At 33.1% G+C, this 22001-nt stretch overlaps 2 protein-coding genes and 1 long non-coding RNA gene across 6 annotated transcripts; all 3 read left to right on the top strand.

The window, feature by feature from the left end:
- The first annotated feature begins 8288 nt into the window (after nucleotides 1-8288).
- LOC114178045 (ribonuclease III domain-containing protein RNC1, chloroplastic-like) lies at nucleotides 8289-12576 on the top strand. 4 transcript variants are annotated; one of them, XM_028063723.1, is made up of 6 exons: nucleotides 9094-9199; nucleotides 10088-10130; nucleotides 10631-10832; nucleotides 11063-11263; nucleotides 11874-11960; nucleotides 12087-12576. In XM_028063723.1, exons 3-6 carry the CDS (start codon nucleotides 10677-10679, stop codon nucleotides 12402-12404), a joined length of 762 nt encoding a protein of 253 aa, XP_027919524.1. In that variant the 5' UTR covers nucleotides 9094-9199; nucleotides 10088-10130; nucleotides 10631-10676; the 3' UTR covers nucleotides 12405-12576. The 4 variants fall into 4 exon arrangements, with proteins under 4 accessions (XP_027919523.1, XP_027919524.1, XP_027919526.1 ...); XM_028063722.1 differs by lacking the exon at nucleotides 10088-10130 and having other exon boundaries at nucleotides 8289-9199; XM_028063725.1 differs by lacking the exons at nucleotides 9094-9199; nucleotides 10088-10130 and having other exon boundaries at nucleotides 11073-11263.
- Nucleotides 12577-14590: 2014 nt separating this feature from the next.
- On the top strand, nucleotides 14591-21465 carry LOC114178046 (casein kinase II subunit alpha-2). Its single transcript, XM_028063726.1, has 10 exons — nucleotides 14591-14886; nucleotides 15420-15549; nucleotides 17334-17528; nucleotides 17762-17919; nucleotides 20001-20091; nucleotides 20231-20296; nucleotides 20559-20641; nucleotides 20848-20911; nucleotides 21020-21088; nucleotides 21207-21465. Exons 1-10 carry the CDS (start codon nucleotides 14801-14803, stop codon nucleotides 21264-21266), a joined length of 1002 nt encoding a protein of 333 aa, XP_027919527.1. The 5' UTR covers nucleotides 14591-14800; the 3' UTR covers nucleotides 21267-21465.
- Nucleotides 17926-19313, top strand: LOC114178047. Its single transcript, XR_003603258.1, has 2 exons — nucleotides 17926-18699; nucleotides 18819-19313. It is a non-coding gene; the product is annotated as an uncharacterized LOC114178047 (long non-coding RNA).
- Nucleotides 21466-22001: the final 536 nt, after the last annotated feature.

Here is a 22001-nt window from a genome sequence, read left to right as displayed (position 1 = left end):
AGAATAATTAAGAAATTAGGATTGTTACAACAAGTGTGATAATTATTAATTTCTCATGCTTTGAACCCCTTTTTTTTTCTTTATGTCATGGATTTTGTGTTCTTCTCATAAAAAGATTTAGGATTTAAACGTGTTCTTTTAAGATAGATGTAATTACCATTTGGTTGAATTTTGTAGAGAATTAGTTTGAGGAAGAGGCAGAAAGTTAAAATTGATATTATGCTTAAAATCATAAATCGAGATTATAATTTTAAAGGGTTCATATAATTATAAATTGTGGGATCGTGGATCATAGATTTTACTCTTATACAAACATAATATATATCACCATACCTACATCCATGAAAATAAAATTAATCTCCTTGTCAATACTTAACAAACTTAAGTTTACAAAATTTATCACTTTCTTAACACTTCATTAAACTTAATTTATTCGATATACGTAATTCAAATTAAAACAAAAACCTAAAAAGATTTTAATTAACTTTATCTCATTTATGAAGCACATTAATAAGAACATTTTACTCCTTTAGAAGTAGGAATAACAAGAGCATGATCTTTTTCACCATCACCGTAAGGGTTTGACCTTTAACCATATATTCATCATCTGTATTTAATATGGGAGCATCATTTAAATCTATATTCTCATTCTCTCATCTCGTTCAACATTTTCCATAATCCACTCATCATGAGATTAAATGTCATCAAGTTAAAACTCCTTATGTGACCATTTTGCACTTTGGTCTACACATTTATTTATTTTTTATTGTTACCCTTTAAATAAGTATTTTTTAAATTAAATAATTATTTTGCCAATTTTATTTTTTAAGTGACCATTTTTTGAATAGATATTATTTATTTGACCACTTTTTTAAATTTAACCATTTTTAAATTAAAATTATTATGTATAATAGAATTTTAAAGATTATTTATATAGACTTTTATAATTATAATAATAATAATTTTATTATATTAAAAAGGTGAACACACATAATAGATGTGTTATATATATATATATATATGGTATCCTATTCTTTGAAATAATACATAATAATTATTCTTTAAATCTTTTCTATATGGTATTAGAGCCAAACACCGACATCCTCTACAGTATAGGAAGTGGCGGCGATAAAAATCAATCGGAGAAACTTGATTTTGGGAATTCCGCTGCTACCCATATGCAAGATGCTATTCCCAAGAGTCATAGTTCTACTGTTGCCGGATTTGTGACCAAGTCAGGTATATCTAACTCTGCTCTTAATCTTTCTGTTGTTACTAGGGGTGGTGATTGGATAATTGATTCAGGTGCTACCGATCATATGACTTGTGATCCACATAAATTTATTAATTTTTCTCCTAATTGTTCTAAAACTACTATTGTTAATGCTAATGGGATCTCGTCTCCTATTGAAGGTGTAGGTACTATATCCCTCTCTCCCTCCTTATCAATCTCTGATGTTTTATTTGTTCCAACATTGAATTGTAATTTTCTCTCTGTCAGCAAGTTAACCAGATCACATTCTTGTGTTGCCTTATTTTATCCAACCCATTGTTTTTTCCAGAACATCCATTCCAAGGGGAAGATAGAAGATTGGCAGTGGTAGAGAGAGAAGGATTGTATTATCCTGATTCACAACAAACCCATAAAGGAATGTTGGCTTGTCTTGCAAATGAACACATACACGATAAAAAAACAAAAAGGAAATTTGGTTATGGCATAGAAGATTGGGAATCCCTCTTTTGGTTATCTAAAAAATTATTTCCATCACTATTTCATAAATGCAATATTTCTGATTTTATTTGTGAAACTTGTGTTATGGCAAAAAGTCACCGTGTTGTGTTTCCTTTAAGCAATAAAAAAAAGATTTTCCTTTTTCGCTAATCCACACAGATGTTTGGGGTCCTGCCCCACAATCTACACATAATGGAAAAAAATAGTTTATCAGTTTTGTTAATGATTGTACTCGGGTAACTTGGGTGTATTTGCTTAAACATAAAAGTGATGTGTGTAATTTGTTTCGTTCCTTTCATCATATGATAGTTACTCAATTTAATACACACATTAAGGTCATTCGATCAGACAATGAAGGGGATGTCCATTTTTAAGACTGAATTAATCGAGTTCATGAACTCCAAAGACATCTTATATCAAACTACATGTCCTTATTCACCACCAAAAAATGGGGTGGCTGAGAGAAAAAATAGACATATATTAGAGGTGACAAGATCACTTTTGATAGATGGTAATGTCCCATCTCATTTATGGGGTGAGGCTATAAGATCTGCAATTTATTTGATTAATCGAACACCTTCTAGTGTGCTTAACTTTCAAAGGCCTTTTGATGTGTTGTCTGATCATTGTATCCTTCCTTCCATAGTCTCTTTACCTCCTCATATTTTTGGATGTGTTATATATGTTCACTTACACCCACATTAACGTACAAAACTTGAAGAATGAGCTTTAAAATGTGTTTTTGTTGGGTATGGATCAACTCAAAAAGGCTATTATGCTTACCATCCACCATCAAAGAAATTTTATATCTCTATGGATGTGACATTTAATGAGCATAATTTTTTTTATGTTGATTCTACACTTCAGGGCGGCAATGAAAGTGAAGTGCATAATCATGATGTTAGTATGTTTGATATCCCAGATATAAAATTATACTATAAAGATAAATTATCGTGTGAGGATCATTATGCAGGAAGTGAGCCAATCCTAAATATGAAAACTTCTCCTTTGGATAATACAGTGTCTTCTGATCCTAACCAATTGGCTCAATCTTCTCCACAGGTTCGGCTTGACTCTTCAGAGGTACCTTCTGATCCTATCTCTGATAATACTAATGTAGTTGAAACTAATCATGAAATTGTTTCTCTTGATCCTACCCTTATAATACTAATTTAGACGAAATCGATCATGAAATTGATCCTTGTCTGCATGAGACCACCAACACACCAAACATTGAGTCTACTACTTTCCAGTATAATCTTCCACCCCGTTCTAACCGTGGTCAACCTCCAGGTAAATATGAACCAGACCTCCAAGCCAAAGTTAAATATCCCATTAATAAATATGTGTCATCTCACAGGTTATCTCAGTCATATGCATCATTTGTATCTCAATTATCTTCAATTTCTATTCCTAGTAGTATACAGGAAGCTTTGACAGATCCTAGATGGACCAAAGCAATGGTTGATGAGATGGCAGCTTTAGAAAAAAATAAGACACTTGGGATCTTGTGTCCTTACCAAGAGGGAAGAAGACTGTGGGCTGCAAATGGGTATTTACAATTAAGCATAAAGTTGATGGAACTATTGAGAAGTATAAAGCACGACTTGTGGCTAAAGGTTACACTCAATCTTATGGTGTAGATTACCAAGAAACGTTTGCACCAGTAGCCAAGCTCAATACTGTGAGAATACTTCTGTCACTAGCAGCAAACCAATATTGGCCTCTTCTACAATTTGATGTGAAAAATGATTTCCTACATGGAGAAATTTCAGAAGAAATTTATATGGATTCTCCACCAGGTATGACAAATTCAATTGGAATGAAGGTTTGCAAATTAAAGAAGGCTCTATATGGATTAAAACAATCCCCAAGAGCATGGTTTGGAAGGTTTACCAAGTCTATGAAGGCTTTTGGCTATAGAGCTAGTAACTCTGATCACACCTTATTTTTTGAAGAGAGGTAAAGGAAGAATTACAACTTTGATTATATATGTAGATGACATGATTGTTACATGAAATGACCAATATGAGATTTCTAGTTTACAACAATACCTTGCATCTGAATTTGAGATGAAACAATTTGGAAACCTTAAATATTTTTTGGGTATTGAAGTAGCTAGATCAAAACATGGTATTTTTCTATGTCAAAGAAAATATACTATTGATTTACTATCAGAAACTGAATTGCTTGGGAGTAAACCAATTGATACACCAATTGAACAGAAATATAAACTCTTTCAATGCTCAAATTCAGCAAACATAGACAAAGGGAGATACCAAAGGCTGGTAGGAAAATTAATTTATTTGTCTCATACACGTTCAGATATTACCTATGTAGTGAATGTTGTTAGCCAATTTATGCATGGCCCACGAAAGCTTCATATGGATGTTGTTTAGAGGATTTTGAGATATTTAAAGTCCACTCCTGGAAAAGGAATTTTGTTCTCAAATCATGGAAACTTAGAAGTAGAAGGGTATACTGATGCAAATTGGGCAGGTTCAAAAGATGATAGAAGATCTACCTCTGGATACTTTACTTTTGTAGGAGGGAATCTTGTAACTTGGAGGAGTAAAAAGCAGCCTGTAGTAGCAAGATCTAGTGCTGAAGCAAAATTCAGAGGCATGACATTAGGTGTATGTGAACTTTTGTGGATTAAAAATGTGCTATCAGATTTGGGCTTTAAACAAAATGAAACTATGAGTTTGTATTGTGATAATATGTCGGCTATAGCAATTGCTCACAATCCGGTGCAACATGATAGAACAAAGCATGTGGAGATTGATAGACATTTCATCAAAGATAAACTTGAATCTTTTCTATAATATATATATATATATATATATATATATATATATATATATATATATATATGTGTGTGTGTGTGTGTGTGTGTGTGTGTGTGTGTGTGTGAAGGGTAATCATAGTCTTTTGACGTATTACGACAAGGTAAAGGACTTATACTACACATAATATGTAGATTATACACAAGTGTCTACTAGTATTGGCTTCCCACTTCAAACCACTCGCTTAGGGTCTAACATCACTGCCTCTTACATCCTCATCTGCTCACTCATATAATGGCGATCATAGTAAAAAAGAAACATAACACATAACCAAATATAAAAGGGTAAGTTAATGGTACTTTTAAGCAACTAAAATCTATAAATTGAAACATATAAAAATTCAATAATACTCACAATATTCATACATTCTCATTCAAAAATCAATACAATTTATAGACTCCCAACATACTTACTATAGACTTTATTCTAGAACATTTATGCATTGAATCTGATACAAACCATATTCAATGCATAATTAAATAATATAACATTTTTTAGGAACATTGTATTCATACAATATACACACTGTATATATACAAACCATTTCATCATTTTAGCTTGCTTTCATTCTCTTAAAATCATAATCATTCCATACTATATAATAATTCCTCACAAGATTGTTCATATTTCAAAAAACACATCATGTACAACAATTAACATACTCAATTCAGCGAGTTTAGTTACTCTTTAGAAAGTAATCCCTAAGGAGGCACTCGTTCAACGACTAAGTGAATCGTCCAACGAGCCAAGTACTAGACCAAAATATAGATAATATTGTTTTTTTTTAAGAAAAAATCAATATTTATTTACTTGGGAAGCTCCTAGAATAAGTTCATAACAAAAAGAACAATTAAAATTTAATTTACATTGTTGGTCAAAATAATAGTTACCATATATTTTACATCACCTTGTTGAGAATAACAATAAGTCATTGAAAACGGGTACTACCTATATATAATATGTTCTCTAAAATATTTTGCTTCATTATTTGTTGGATATCCATGAAATTACTTGTGAATTTTTTAGATATTTGTAAGTATTTTTATAATTTATTTTTCATTTTAAATAAAATTATTTTAACACAAATATTATAAACATAAACTTAAATAAAAAATAGTCTTAAAGTACAATTTAAATAAAATTATTTTTAAATTGTATCTTTATTGAAAATTAATGAAAATTAAATTAAGTATTCTTTTATTTTTTTATAAAGTTTAATGTTAATAAATAATAACACATGAAATTAAATATAATAAAGAAAAAAAATTATTAAAATATTTTTTATTTTTTATGTCATTATTGTTTTTTGAGTTCTCATATGTTGTACTCACTTTTCACATTCTCACCTTTATATTTCCTTTTTTTTGCTGAAGAAGGAGACAAAAAAATTAAATACAAACTCATTATTTCTGCTACAATTTTTCATATATTCTTTTCTATTCTTAAAAAAGGTAATTTGTCTCATTTAATAGTTAAATTTTTTTAATATTTAATATTAGTTTTATCTCATGGCCTTTTTATATATTCGCTTTTTATGAATATAGAATATTTAATTCTAATTTTATCTCATGACGCTTTTGTATATTAATTTTTCATGAATATTGAATAAAAAGTAATGTATCATGTGATTTTTCTATAACCGATTTTTAATTGTGACTTGATTATTATGGTTTTTTCTTAGTAATTATGTCTCTCAATTTTTTATTAAATTATTTTTAGTCTTAAACTTTTTTAAGTAGGTATATTGATAAAAAACAAAATAACAAATTCAGTTTTTAAAGATGATAAAAGAAAAATTATCGGTGAATATGAAAACAATTTGGTTGCTCAACACATAACAAACAATAAAATGAAAGCTTGTAAGACTTTTGAATCAAACTATACACATTAAAAAAATGAAAATAATTAATATTTTATAAATAATATAGTTATTTACATTAAAAAAAATTAAAAAATTTAATTATAATTCAATTATTAATGAGTTTAAGAATACGAAAAAACGATAAATTATCCATTAAATAAATATAATTTCTGTTACAATAATAATTATACTAATTTATGTATTTATTTGTATTAAATTAATAACAATAATTAAATAGATAAATTTTAAATATATTATTTTACTTCCACATTTTTTTTTATAAGATCCACCTCCTCTGAATACCTGAATCAATTTTACATACTTTCATAATCACACATAGTTGTGAGAGAACATTTTGCTTTGCATTGAAAATGGGCAGAGTGAAACTGCATTTTTGTTTTAAGAGTATGAGACATGTGGTACGCATAATTTCTTTTGAAATTTAATATTTTTTAATTTGTATTTTTAAATATATTCATATTAGTGATATTTACCATGGAGAACAATCGCAACTCAGAAGGTTGAAACCACCGTACCCAAAAGCGAAAAGCAGAAAAGGAAAAACCTAAACACGATCCTAATTTTCCAATTGTGGCATAATGTTCTCTTGTGAGTATTTTGTTATGATAAACCTGATCACATAAAGAACAACATCAACACTTTGCACCACTGCACCACATTCTCAAAGTAAATAATGAGTAGAATGATATTCTTGCAAAAACCTAAGACTCATCATATTTGTATCGAAAAGAAAAAGAAGATACTAAAAGTAGTACAAATATTTACAAAAAACAAGATTTATGGGATAGGAGGAAGTATCCGAATTATGAGGGGTAAAATTAGAGATGTTAAAAACATACGTAGTTATGGATATTCACGAAGAGAATTCGTAATACATATAAAATAAATAATGTAAATGAATATTTACAAATAACAGATATGAGTATTTTTTATATTCACATATTATCCGTACAGTTAGATAATGTACCAGTTATATTTTAATTAAAAAAATATTAAAATATTAACATATCAATTTTAAATAAGTTATTTTTATTAATTAATTTTGAAAAATCTTAATTTCCTTATAAATATATTTAAATAGATTATTTATATATATTTATTCAATAAATAAGATACAAAAGAACTAATATTTGTATCCTATTCTAGTAAAATAAAACACTACAAATATAATAATAAATTCGTGGAATGAGTGGAGAAAAAAAAAGTTGTTAAGACAATTTTAACTAACTATTAATTTTAAAAAAAATCAGTAAATACATGTTATAAAAGATAAAATAAGAATAATAATTATAAAATAATATATCTCTTTATATATAAAATATAAAATATTTATTATTTACTATATATTTATTTGTATTATTATGTTGTATTATTTATCCTGATCCTTTCCTTTTTTAATATGAGTGTTTTTGGTATTTGAATATTAAAAAATAGCGAAGTTGAAAATACATTTGCTTAATTGAAAAAAAAAATTATTTTACTTTTGACTTTGATAATTGAGTTCTCCGATGAACAAATTACAATTTTCATCAATAATTTCAAATTTTCATTTATAACCACCGCTAATTAAAAAAATAAAAATAAAAGGAAAAACGGATTCCAAATGTTAACAGATTAAAAATAAAAAAATATTTTTTGAAAATAAAGACAGGAAATAAGAACGAAAAAAATTCTTATTTTACTCCTTCCTTTATATATAGGAAAGCAAATATTTTTAATTGAGATTATAGTGAAAAAAATGTAATAACTAAGATGGGCTTAAAAGATAAACTTATACAGTGACACGTTGTCTCCAATCCAACCATCAGTTGCATCGTGGAATCCAAAACCCTGCATCAACACGAACCCAAAACCCTCTAATCAATCTAACGATCAATGTTATCGGAACCCACACCTTTACTCTAATGTTTACACCTCACCCTCGGCCACCACTGAATCGCATTTCACCACACCAATGGAGCTTTCTTCTCCCTTCACGCTCTCCCGCACCTTCTCCTTCTCCTCCTCACTCACTCCCATTGCACTTCAAATCCAAATCTTCCCCAAAACCCCACCCCCGCAACTTCTTCCGTTCCGGATTTCGGCGGTGGCCATAGACCCGCCGCAGGAGGAGCTTCCCAAGAATAGTCCCCAGCGCCTCCTCCAAGAGCTCGCGGAGCGCAAGCGACCCTACCGCCGAACCCCACGCACGCCCCCGCGGAATCTCATCCTCACGCGCCCACTAGACAACAAAAGATTGGCCAACAGGTTGCTGAACAGCCCCCAACTCTCCCTTAAATCCTTCCCCTTGTTGAGCTCGTGCCTACCCTTCACTCAGCTCAACTACGGGGACAGGGCGTGGATGGAGCAGCACCTGCTAGAAGTGAAGCAGGCGCTAGGGTACCCGCTGGAGCCCTCCCACACGCTCGGCGACGATAACAACCCCGCCAGAGAGCTTGACACGCTTTTGTACCTGGCTTTTCAGCACGAGTCGAGTCAGAGGAACAAGGTGCGGCACGTGCGGTACGGCCACTCTAGACTCTTCTTTCTGGGGCAGTACGTGCTGGAGCTGGCCTTCGCCGAGTTTTTCTTGCAGAGGTATCCGAGGGAATCGCCTGCCTCCATGAGGGAGCGTGTTTTTGGCCTGATCGGGAAGAGGAACATGCCCAAGTGGATTAAAGCTTCGAGCTTGCACAATTTGTTGTTCCCGTATGATGATATGGATAAGCTGGTCCGGAAGGAAAGGGAGGCAACTGTAAAGTAAGAACCTCTTTTGTGTGTTGTTTGTTACTCTTCTGTACAATCAACGTGCGTCCTTTTTCTGATGATTGTGATGATGCTAGCTGTTTTTGTTTACTGTCGTTTTTCTAGCTTTTATTTGAAGTTGCTTCATGTTCTTACATTAGAGTGAACATCAATTTGATTTCTCAAGTATATCACTGTCTCTTCTAAATAAATAAAGTGATGAATTATATAGATAGTTCTTAAAGTATTGAATATCCACCCGTTTGGTTCTTATGTTGATATATTTCACTAATGTTTTAAGGACTAATTTGAAGAAATTTTCATTACTTGGGGACTACATACCATAATTTCTAATACTTGAGTGATTATTTATATAATCCAATTTTAGGAACTGTTTAGGAGAGTGACAGTTTAAGGATGCGATTGATGGTCGTCCATATGCACGTTTTCAAGGAATATATTTTTTAGAAAATGTAAGCACGGCTTCATTACAGGGGAGATTGTCATGTGTTACTGTTAAGGAAGGTTTTAGAATGCAGTCGTGGTTTTCGTACAATTTTTGTATATTGTGGGGGAACTGTGGATAAATGCGGCTGATGCACCAGCCGTGGTTGTGAGTTAGGGTTTTGTACGGCCGAAAAACCTTGACGATGTGGAGCTGTTCTGTTGGCACATGGACATCGATATGTTTGGTTGGAGTCACCTGACTGACTAAACTGGATTGCTTAATTAGATTAACGCTGAATTTTTAGTAATGCCCCACCTTTCCCTCTCATGATATAAAGTTATTATTTGGCTATTTTAGTTACAAAAACTTTCCCATTGTTCCTTATGCTTAAAAAATTTTCTTTTAATCCTTTTATAATATATATCATTTTTAATCTCTTTTAATCCTTGTCGTAGGCATTAAAGTGATACGTGCAGAGACTAAAAGGGTCTAAACCTGGTATGTGTAAGGACTTAAAGATAATATTTCGACTATAGGGGCTATAGGGGAAAATTTTTAGTATAGATCAAATGAGTAATGAAACCTTATTCTTCAAAACAATAAGGGGTTTGGATTTGAATATTTCGTTGGTGTTATTTTTTCTCTTATAACTGAAAACCTGCCTGCAAAATTTGGACATATATGTTTGTATGTTGGGCCTGCTCTCTAGGTCAGCATTGTGTTTCTCTATGTGCCTAATCCTCCATAATACGGGCCGGGTTTGTGAGAAAAATGACCTGTGCTTTTGAGGCTAGCTTCCTCTGGAGACCAAGCTGTTCATTCATAAATTGTAATAATTAAATGAGTTCCATACTGTTAAAGGGAAATCTATGAAGAGGAGACAAATTTGCTCATTAGCAACTCATGATGATATTCTTTTGTTGTTTTAATCCATTAACTGTAGAACGACCTTAATCAATGAAATGTATGGTTTTTGTTATTTGTTACTATCATGGCAGGTCTGTATTTTGGGCTTTGTTTGGGGCAATCTATCTCTGTTTTGGTATGCCAGAAGTATATCGTGTTCTCTTTGAAGTCTTTGGAATGGATCCAGATGCTGAGGAATGCCAGCCCAAATTGCGTAGGCAACTTGAAGATATAGATCACGTATCTGCCGAGTTTGAAGGCAATATAAGCTGGCAAGATATGGTTGCGTACAAGGCATGTTCTACAATATTCTGGCACAGTATTATTTATTTCAAAAGAGCTATCACATGAACAACTAAATATTGTGAACTATGTTTGCCAAACCTAATCTTGCTTCATAATAAATTCAAAAGTGTTTCTCTGCTCTTTTGTCAGTTGTGAATGCAAAACCCTGATGTTCAATGTAATTTGGCACTATGTTATTATTTGGAGAACAGCAATGATGTTTACTGCTCTGCATTCAGCCTCCTGCAGATGCCTTGTTTGCACATCCACGGCTCTTCAGAGCTTGTGTTCCTCCGGGCATGCATCGGTTTAGAGGAAATGTATGGGATTATGATTGCAAACCTCAGATTATGCGAGTCCTTGGATATCCACTAAAATTGACAGATAGAAGTCCAGAAATTACTAAAGCCAGGAACATAGAGCTTGATCTTGGTTTGCAGGTATCTCTATTATTGCCTCTCATTCTGATTTTAATTTATCCAGATCTGACTACTACATACACTTTGACTTGACTTGTGAGGGTTGGGGATATCTTTTCATGCACCTCTGAATAAATAAATAACCATGCATGCTTCCGTTGTCCCATCCTTGGGTTCAATATTCATATTACAAAGGCCATGAAGTTGTTTAATGACAATTAAAGTTGGCTGGAGTGGTGGGACTCTTATTTAACCTGTTGTGGTACTTGCCAGTGATTCTGTGGTAATTCAGAAGTAAATAGAAAAAGAATGACCAGTACTGAAGTATTGGTACATCATAATTAATTGATAATAAATTATTGCTGCGTGAATCATTTCCATCGTTCGTTATCTGTTTTATTTATTTTTTAATTTGTCCACTGTGTTTGATTCGTCTATGCAGAGTTCACCTCATTAAAATGAAGACCATATTAAAACCGTCTCAATATTGAGCATGATTTAACTTTAAGTTTAGTTAAGAAATATTCAATGGATTTTACAACTTTCTTAAATCTCCCTAGAATCTTCCTAGATCAGCTTGAAGGTTCCCCAATTCCCCGTTAATGCTGTTGAATTTCTTGTTGAATCACAGCTATGTTTCTTGCACCCATCAAAGTACAAATTTGATCATCCTCGATTTTGCTACGAGAGATTAGAATACCTTGGCCAAAAGATTCAGGTACTAATCTTTCTGTTCACGGTATTAATATTTGATCGAAATGAAACTCTTCGTATCATACACTAAATTTTTCTCGTGTCTTTGCGCTGCATACCGTATAATTTGTCCTTTTGGGAATCTTTACAGGATCTGGTAATGGCTGAAAGATTGTTGATGAAGCATTTAGATGCTCCAGGGCTCTGGTTACAAAATAAGCACCGGAGGTTTCTTATGAACAAGTTTTGTGGAAGATATTTGAGGTACAAAAATCTGCACCACTTTATTGTATATTCCGAAGAGGTTCAAGACGCATATCAGCGCAGCTATAGACTGAAATACCCAGTCAATACGGCTGTTCAACAGGCCCTTCACGGGCTTTCATACACTGTTTATGGTAAACCTGATGTTAGGCGTCTGATGTTTGAAGTTTTTGACTTCGAGCAAATCCAGCCTGAGCCAATGTAAATATGAAGATACAGTACAATAGTGAGAAGGATAGAAGCATTACACATGATCATTTGGTCCCTTGCTTTAATTGATTTGCAAGTTCTTTTGAAGTTGCCCTTTGTATATATACATTCATTGTATTCTATTAATTTTGGAGAATATGAGCACTAAATTCTTAAACTTGCATGGAGATGCGGATGCGTTATGTGGATGTGTCTGGCTATCTGTTCTCCGATCACCATAGACAAAGGTTTTGTTGGACAAGCAGGTGATTTTAGGATGAATATTACCTCATACTTGTCCATTGTAACAAAATTATGTGGCAAAAGTTGAATCTAACTAATCACTATAAATCTCCCCTACCTCCTAAAAAAACCTTATAAAAGATGTAGATACAGAATAATTCTGTCATAGTCTTTATACTCTTCGCATTGTGATCGTCATGCCACAATTTCCTCTCATGGTTTGAGAAACAGTGGCCATTTTCAAAATTTGTTTGGACAAAACTCTGCAGGTTGCTTTGGTTGGTCGAATGAAAAGGTCGTTTTTTTTCCAATGGTAAATTCTGGTGCACCTTCTGTTGACTTATGCATGTATGAATCCATTTACTACAGGATATGCATAAGCTGACTAGTGCTTTCCAAATTTTCTGATTCTTGTCACTTTTGCAATATAATATTCGTATTGTGGCAACCCCAGCATGCACCGAAAGAATGCCGTGGTGCGTGGAAGAACCTGCTGCAGCCAGGCTGGAACATAGTGAATTTCATTCATTGAGTGGCAAATGTTTATCGAGTCCAAAATTATCTAGACTTTTCATCTCTTGTTTATTTTCTTAGTCAAGTTTTGAGGAAGGCTTAAAATCTTAAATTGGCTGCAGGAAAGATGTATACCAAGTTACTAACAATGTTTATTTTGTATATTCATACCAAGTGGTAATTACTAGTTCAATAATTTTCTTGAATGTCTTTTATAACATCCGTGGCAATCTTAATTCCTACATCAATTTTAAGATGGAAGTTTTTTTATTGTAGATATATTTAAAACATTTATAAATACATGGTGATTAAAGTCTGGTATTATTTTAAAGGTGCAGCAGCAGGTCCATTGCAATGCTTTGATTTGAAAGTTAGAAGTCTGTCTATTCTATTCTAAACGAATGGACAGTTTGGAGGTTATATTCATAATGGGGCAACAACTTGTTACATCAAAATTACTTTTGAGAGTTTGGCATTTTTCAATTGGTATTGCACACACCTGCTACCATGCGCTCATTTGAAAAGACGAACGTGTAAGGCTACTATAAACTTTTTTGGTGTTCTAAATAATTTTATCGCTGTTTTTTTAATCTACTTCATACAAAAATGTATAAATCGAGTTAGGGTGTTGCGTCCTGCATCCGTACAAATTTATTCATCCACACCATCAAAACAATTACCGGAAAATTTGTTCCATTGATTGCTATCTGGAAAAAGAAATTTCCGGAACTATTTTTGTATTCTGAAAAATTAATTCCGGAAGTGTTAGGGTGCAGGAGAAAAATGATATGGTGCAGCAAGTCTTTCCCATCAATTTACATAACTTGGACCATTTTGGAAACTTTCAATTTTAGTTAACAATTTAAAAGTTAAAGACAAAACTTGTTTAGAATAAAATGAATATTAGCAACACTATTCTCGGTGCACATTTTATATATTAAAATTTGTCAAAATTACTAATGGTTCTCTTTATTAAAGTCCACATATACATTTGAAACATGTTCCGATGGTTGTGCTGCATATGTTTTCATTCAAAACTGATCGAACGAAATTTCAGACATGATATGGTTGTAAAAAATTTAAGTAATGTTGCACATTGAATTCTCAGTGTTCTGAAGAAATACTAGAAGAGTTTGGGGAGAAGACTTATTAAGTTATTTCCAAACCATATTTGTGCTTTCATTTTGATGATATACAGTACCATTGGTGGCTATTTTTTGTGCATGGTCAAGCATCACAGACCACATTGGTAATTGAAATAAATTTATTTTGAGGACCTAAAATGGCAGGAGGGAGACCCTAGTATAGCAGCTTTATTGAGTAAGGGAAATGATCCTCAAACCTCAAACAATTCCAAAAAAAGTTACCGCAAAAGCGGAGGGGTAGGTACTATTGGTTTGACACTTTTACATATAAAAAAATATATCAGAGAATGTAAAAAGTATGTGTTATTATCCCTACACACGCATTAAATATGCGCACGAACCACCGGCACTACTTCTCCGCTTCTTGCTAGTATGCACCCTTGTCGCCTTGCGTGCGCCGGTTGCGCAACCCCCTAACCTGCGCATCCCCACCCACCTCATTGAAACTAAGACCACCACAATCCTTCATCAGCTCCACAGAACCCAGATCTCGGGTTCCAACCCCCAACCCATGTCGAAGGCGCGTGTCTACACCGATGTCAACGTTCTTCGCCCCAAAGAGTACTGGGATTACGAGTCTCTCACCGTTCAATGGGGGTATTATTCCCATCTCTATTATATTTCTCATCCTTTTGTTGATTCCTTATCTAATTTGTTTTCCAAGCTTTCTGTTGCTCCTTGATTAGCCACAATTCTCAATTAATGGATATTTTTCCTTGTAGGTTATGAGCCTTAGGTGCCGTTTTTCTAGTTTTGGTTACTTGTCCTCCGTTTCATATACCTAAACCTTTAACAATTTTATGTCACATTCTTTTCATGTTTTGATTTCCAATGGGGATGCTGAATGCTGTCGTTTGTGTTATGATTATATATTATTGGATCTCTTTGCCCTCTTACGTTTGGTGTGTGGTATGAACTCGGAGAAGCCGATTGACCATGACGAATCACCTTGTCATTTGAAATTGGTTGATGTAGCTGTTATATGTAGTCTAAAATGAAATACTTAAAGCTTTTGTTGATTCTGTGAGCAAGGTTCGTCGGGAGGATATGCATTAGGTCTAATATTTATGAGGCTTTACGTTTCCCATTCCAATTATCTTATTTATGAATTTTCTGTGTGCTATTTTCAGCGATCAGGATGATTATGAGGTTGTCCGAAAAGTGGGAAGGGGGAAGTACAGTGAAGTTTTTGAAGGCATAAATGTTAATAGCAACGACCGCTGTATAATTAAGATTCTTAAGCCTGTTAAGAAAAAAAAGGTGAGATTTTGTTTTTGCATTGATGCTGTTTTCGAACTTTGGGACCTGGAGACTACGAGTAAAAGGTCAAGCAGGGGTGCTTCATGGGAAGTGTTCTCCTAAAATTTACGCACAAGTTTCACACATACTCTTTCACTATTTTCTTGTGAGCTGTTGGATAACACTGGACAACTCTGCACAATCTCCTTAACATAGTTGTGCAATAATTATTTCCAAAAAAATAAACATAAAACAAAAGACATAGTATTTGACCTTTGGAAGTTATGCTTTGAATAGAGAAGAGTAGCTTCAAAGTTCGAACTAGTTCACCTTAGCTGAAAAATTGTGTAACTCCGTGTCCCCCTAAATATTGGTGGGCTTCAAGGATTATTAATTTACACAAGGTTGTTTGCATGGATCACGCTACACTTTTTTGTTCGATTAAATACTGGAGGTTTTTGTGAGAATGAGTTATACTTAAACTCACTTCTTAATATGATATCAAAGCCTCTTCTAGTGAGGTTTATTGGGTCTATCTCACCACTCGATATGGGCCCCTATTGAACCACCTCTGAATATGTAGTCCCATATGTTTCAACATGAGAGGGAGTGTTGAAGATTCTAAATCGATTAGAGATTAGATCAATTTATGGTATCTAAGTAGGGACAATCCTCATCTTACTAGTTGGCTTTTTAAGGATGAGTTAAGTTTAAACCCATTTCTTAATAGTTATTTACAATGAAATCCTTGTTCACTACTTCCTCCAATCCATAGTGGCTTCCCTCTCCTCTTCATAGAAACCAAAACCATGTATTATTCCTCCTGTTCTCCCTCGGTCTTCTTTAAACATGTCCAGACCACTTTTATCGATGCATCTCTCATCATATACAATCATTTTTTTTTCTTTCTTGTATGACCACACATCCATCTTTACTTGTTTATACTATTCCAATATTTTTTTCTTGCAGTCCCTTTAAGGACCGTCACTACAATAAAATATTGTTGAGTGTATGGCACTAGGATAAAACTGACCTATGAATTTGGTTGGCACTTTTCAAACATAAATAGCCCCCAAATTGTGTAACATCCTCATCTGTTTTCCATTCATTTTTTATTTTTTGTTCTAGACTTTTAATTTAGAAATATGCGGTATGACATCTTTTCTCAGTTTCTTCTGAGACACATTATTGTCTCTTGCTAAAATTACCGCGCATATACTTTGTCTTAATTCTGCTCTAGTGTTGGCCCTTTGCTTTCGAAGTTGTCTCCAAAGTTTGAGTTGAGAGTTAACTGCTTCCCTTGGTTTCTTAGCTAACATTATATCATCTGCAAAATTGCATCAGCATGCAATGAGGGATAGATTTTTTTGTATATCCCTAGTATGCATATCCATGATTAGATTAAACAAGGACTTTAGGCATCTGTAGGGCATCCTCTTTTTGAAACAAAATGCAGGAAAGGAGGGGTTGAGATGTGGGATTGCACACCAAGAACAGGACATAGAGCTGTTCTGCTTCACCTCAGCAACCTGGTTCTGCAATTCTTATTTTTTAAATTGTTAGTGGAGTTGGTAGCCAAACCTTAAGTCCAACTTGTAATGTGAATCATTTGGGGCATGAAGAAATACAACTTCAGTTCCAATTTTTTGAGTAGAACATCAAAGTGCTCTTCACATTTTTGGATTTAGTATATATCTTCAATTTTTTGAAATAGTTTTTTTATTATATGGTGTTTATGCGATGAAACATTCAGTTCTTATGAGATTTTTATGTTACCTCTTGACATATTTAACTTCTTTATGCAGATTAAAAGAGAGATAAAAATACTTCAGAACCTTTGTGGGGGACCAAATATTGTTAAGCTTCTTGATATTGTCAGAGATCAACACTCTAAAACTCCTAGCTTAATATTTGAGTATGTCAACAGTACAGATTTTAAAGTTTTGTATCCAACCTTGACTGATTATGACATACGCTATTATATATACGAGCTTCTCAAGGTAATATAATTTTTCAATCTCTCGTGCTATACCTGGACTAATGTTCTGTGTCCTTTCCTTTATATATTTTTCATTAAAAGTAATTGCAGTATCTTTGTTTTAAACAAGGTTTAAATAAATTTTGCATCTGATTATGTGTACGCATCATGTAAAATATTATTACTTTACATTTGCAGAAATACACGTGAAGGACCTTTTTCTTGTTGAATGAAAGCTTTATTTGTGAATTGCAGGCCTTAGATTACTGCCATTCCCAAGGCATAATGCATAGAGATGTGAAACCTCATAATGTTATGATAGATCATGAATTACGGAAACTCCGCCTGATAGATTGGGGTCTTGCTGAATTTTATCACCCTGGAAAGGAATACAATGTTCGTGTGGCTTCAAGGTAATGTTCTGGCCAATTGACTATGGTCACAAATCTATTTCTGAAGTATAATAATAAAAGATTTATGCAATGGATGAGCCTAAGTATATTAGTATATATCATAAATCAAAAAACAGTAAGGTGTAGTGAGCTCATTTGAGTATGAATTTTTAATACAAATTGATTATTAGAATTATTGCTTCCCAAGTAGGTATATATCCGCTAACATCATTCAGAAGATGTGGAGACTTGATCAATATATTTTATGATTGAATAAGTGGATTTCATGATTGAAAACCAAAAGTCAAAAAACTTTTTGATTTTAAAAATTGAGTTCAAAGTGTTTCAAAATTGAGTGAAAAAATAATTGAGCTCCTCTCTAGCTGAACACTGATTGTTTTAATAGTTGTATTCAAAAACCACTGTTTAAAACCATGCAACCACCTCAAACTGGTCTATTCCTAAAGTTTTTGTCAACCAATTGTGTTTTTTCTTGGTTATCAAACTCAAGTTTTAACTCCCAAAAACGTACAAGCTCATGCCTCTTGTTCGAGTTGACTTGTAGAATTGTATTTAAGTGTTTGAGTGGGCTCAATGTAAACTCCGGTGAACTTGTCCTGAGGTCGCATCCCAGTTGGCGAGTTCAGCTTTTTTTTATTATTTGTTTAATTGAAAATGAGGCCACTTAATGTCATTTTGCTTGCAAAAGTAAGAGAAAAAGGAAGAATGGGGTTCTTGGCAATCCCATTTCTTTGTTGCTGCTAGTGGAAATTGGGGACAGCTGCTGCTCTCATCATTATGGTTGGTCTGCTCTCACCTCCCTTCTCTGTTTGCTATACAATCATGACATCCTTCTCTGTACTTGTGAAGCTTGACTTCTTTGCTCTTGCAATGCTGTTCTCTGTAATGTCCATCACTAGCCATTCTCTGTGTTGAGGCTGAAGCAAGCGGCAACAACATTTTCTCCCTGCAGTGTTGTGGATTCTGAATGTGTTGAAGCTGCACAATCATTCTTATTCTCTCTGCTGCGCACAATTTGAAACTCAATCTTATTTGAAGATATTTCTCTCTTCTTAGATATTTTAATTTTATCTTATTAAGAACTTATAAATGAGCTTATGTTTTACTTGGTGTTGCTTTATTATTAAGGTTTAATATTTTGCATTATTATATAATTAAAATGATAAATCGTCATGTTATTTATCGGTATTTCAATAGTATCCTATATGAAGTAAACCCTTATTTACAATTCGAGTTTACAAGTGTACAAATATCTCATGAGCTTATTTAAGCTCTCGTTTTCAGCTACGTTTTTTGTTTAATTTTTGAAGAGACAATTTTGAACAATTACTAGACTATTTTTTTCAGAAGCTTATAGTACACTAAGCTCTTCATGAACATGCATAAATCAATGAGTACTGTCAAGGATCAATGTGCAATTGTTATCTAAAGACACAGGTGACTAGTTCAGGCATATTTTTGTTGACTCTGAAGCAATTTAACCTTGATGATGGGGCTTGATGTAGCAGGCTAATGTGCACGCACCAAAGTTACTGTACTTTTCATTTTAAGACTTGTTAAATAAACCCATTTCGTTATTTAATCCATAGTTCCTATTAAGCAATAATTTAAAGGTATAGCTGAAGGTATTAAAAACAGAACCAGTCATTTGTTGCCGTGTGTGAGGGCTGTTAGGCATATAAGGGATACCCATGAAGGAATGGGGTTGGAAGAACTAGGGTTCAAAGAACTTTTGTTATATCCAGCCGAAACATACCCTAGTTCATTTTGTCTGGTTATGTAAATTTCTGTCAACTCATTGTTAGTAAACATATTCAGCTCCGTAATCTTACACTTGGTTTATAGTCATGTACACATTCTCAGCTTCCTTCTAGGCGCCAGCATTAATTCACTTTTGGATTTCCCCTTTTAATTTGTTTCTAATTTGCCTATATTTGTTAGTTGGATATGGAATTGACCAGGGAAAGATATTGTTTAAATTTTGTGAGACTTGTATGATAGTGCTATATGGGACTAAGTTTTGGAAAAGTTTATAAATGACCACCAAAAAAAATGTCATGTGCTATGCTTTTATTTTGCAGATACTTTAAGGGCCCTGAACTTCTAGTTGATTTGCAAGATTATGACTACTCATTAGACATGTGGAGTCTTGGCTGCATGTTTGCTGGAATGGTTAGAATAATCTAACTATAGTCTACAACTTACTGGTTATATGTGCCAGACCCTTGCTATTATTTAATATGAAGTCTAATTCTGAATCTACAAGTGTAAGAGCGTGTAATGTGGGTTATAATCATTTTAATTGGTGTAGATATTTCGCAAGGAGCCTTTCTTTTATGGACACGACAACCATGACCAACTTGTAAAAATAGCTAAGGTAACATTTACGGTGGTTTAATAATGTATAAAATTGCAAAATCAATATGTTGACACTCTGCCAGTTAATCTGTTTAAGCTTCTTACAGAAATATCTTATCATTTTACGGGGGATCTTAAGTATGACTGAATTATTTGTTGTTTAACATGCTAAAAGATATAATTCTAGACCACTTTTCCCTTCCTATTGATCATTTAGGGAGATACTTTTCTTTCCAGGTTTGTAGGTTTTCATTTTCTTTTCTTTTTTATGTGATCCGCAGGTGCTTGGTACTGATGAACTAAATGCATATCTGAATAAGTATCATCTGGAGCTTGATCCTCAACTTGATGCACTAGTTGGAAGGTATCATATTCTAATTTCATTCTCTGCTTATTTCATACCAGTTAAATATACTTTATTCACATCGTTCTGTCACTAGTTCATGCCACTGCGGTAGAATCCGAGTTCTCTTCTTAGAAGTTTACTGCTTTTCTTTGACTTTCTCTCTTCCTGATTATACGCAATATTATTATTTTTACTCATTTTTGTGTTACGCTATTGAATTGCAGGCACAGTCGCAAACCTTGGTCTAAATTTATTAATGCTGATAATCAACATCTCGTGTCTCCTGAGGTAATTTAACCCGTGTTCCATTATGGCATTTGGACTTACCAATTCGTTTATACTGTAATTAACTATTCATAAAGGGTCTTTAATTGATTCAAAATATCGGATATGCAGGCAATTGATTTTCTTGATAAGCTCCTTCGATACGATCACCAGGACAGGCTTACAGCAAGAGAAGCAATGGTATGAAGAAGTCATTAATTTATCGTAACATTGTTATGTTCTTGTTGAGAGTTGCTCAATTTTCACTATATTATGGTCTTTTGATTTAACATTTTTTTTCCTTGATGTATTCCCGTAGGCACATCCATATTTCTCTCAAGTAAGGGCAGCTGAAAGCAGCAGAATGAGGACACAGTAACTTCATCATTTGTGATAAACCTGAGTTATATATGTGGGATTGTTTTATAATACCCAACAACATGGGCATGATTGCCTTCTGTTAAATATAGTTTGTTAGATTTGTTGTGGAATGTAACAATATCTTATCTGGTTCAAGGGGAATAATCTTTTGAAAAATTAAATTTTATCATAAAAGAGTTATGGTTATAAACTCGGAAGAGCTTTAAGCCGGTGTTTATTTTTTATTAATGTTAGATAGGAAAAATCGCTATTTTTCTTTGATATAATTTTTATTATAAACTTTTCTACATGCGAAGTAAGCTATAGTTTAAATATATATATTGGGAGTTTTCCCACTGCACATCAATTTTCAAGAAAACACAGTTTAATTGCATGTACTGATTGAAGATTACATCATAAGATTATAATTAGACTTTAGAAAACCAAACAAGGTTTTTTTAGTTTCAATTTTTGAATTACTGTTGCGTTTTCCATCAGCTGCTTGTTTAATATTTATGTGGGTAGTATTATTTTGACACTAAACAAATTTTTATACATATTTTACACATATTTTACCCTTATTATTTTGCTCTTTACTCTTTCTTATTTATGAACACAAAAAATAATTTTTTTAATGACTAAAATATTCCTAAAATGAGTTGGCAATTAGTGTTAGTGGTACAAAAAAAACTCCAATTTATTTTTCTCTAAATTTTTCTGTAGTCTATTTTAAGGGTCAAGTACACCTAAACAC

Source organism: Vigna unguiculata, chromosome 3, assembly GCF_004118075.2.
Source record: "Vigna unguiculata cultivar IT97K-499-35 chromosome 3, ASM411807v1, whole genome shotgun sequence".
In the NCBI taxonomy this organism is placed as follows: domain Eukaryota; kingdom Viridiplantae; phylum Streptophyta; class Magnoliopsida; order Fabales; family Fabaceae; genus Vigna; species Vigna unguiculata.
Note: the sequence above shows the minus strand (reverse complement) of the source record. Positions and strands in the feature narration are given on the sequence as shown.

Bases quoted from the DNA above. Each gene is read 5' to 3' on its own strand.
- LOC114178045 (XM_028063722.1), top strand. From the start codon at position 8,415: ATGGAGCTTTCTTCTCCCTTCACGCTCTCCCGCACCTTCTCCTTCTCC. The intron at 11,264-11,873 runs GTATCTCTATTA...GTTGAATCACAG, and splicing joins AGCTTGATCTTGGTTTGCAG to CTATGTTTCTTGCACCCATC. The intron at 11,961-12,086 runs GTACTAATCTTT...GAATCTTTACAG, and splicing joins ACCTTGGCCAAAAGATTCAG to GATCTGGTAATGGCTGAAAG.
- LOC114178046 (XM_028063726.1), top strand. From the start codon at position 14,801: ATGTCGAAGGCGCGTGTCTACACCGATGTCAACGTTCTTCGCCCCAAA. The intron at 20,642-20,847 runs GTATCATATTCT...ATTGAATTGCAG, and splicing joins CTTGATGCACTAGTTGGAAG to GCACAGTCGCAAACCTTGGT. The intron at 21,089-21,206 runs GTATGAAGAAGT...GTATTCCCGTAG, and splicing joins TTACAGCAAGAGAAGCAATG to GCACATCCATATTTCTCTCA.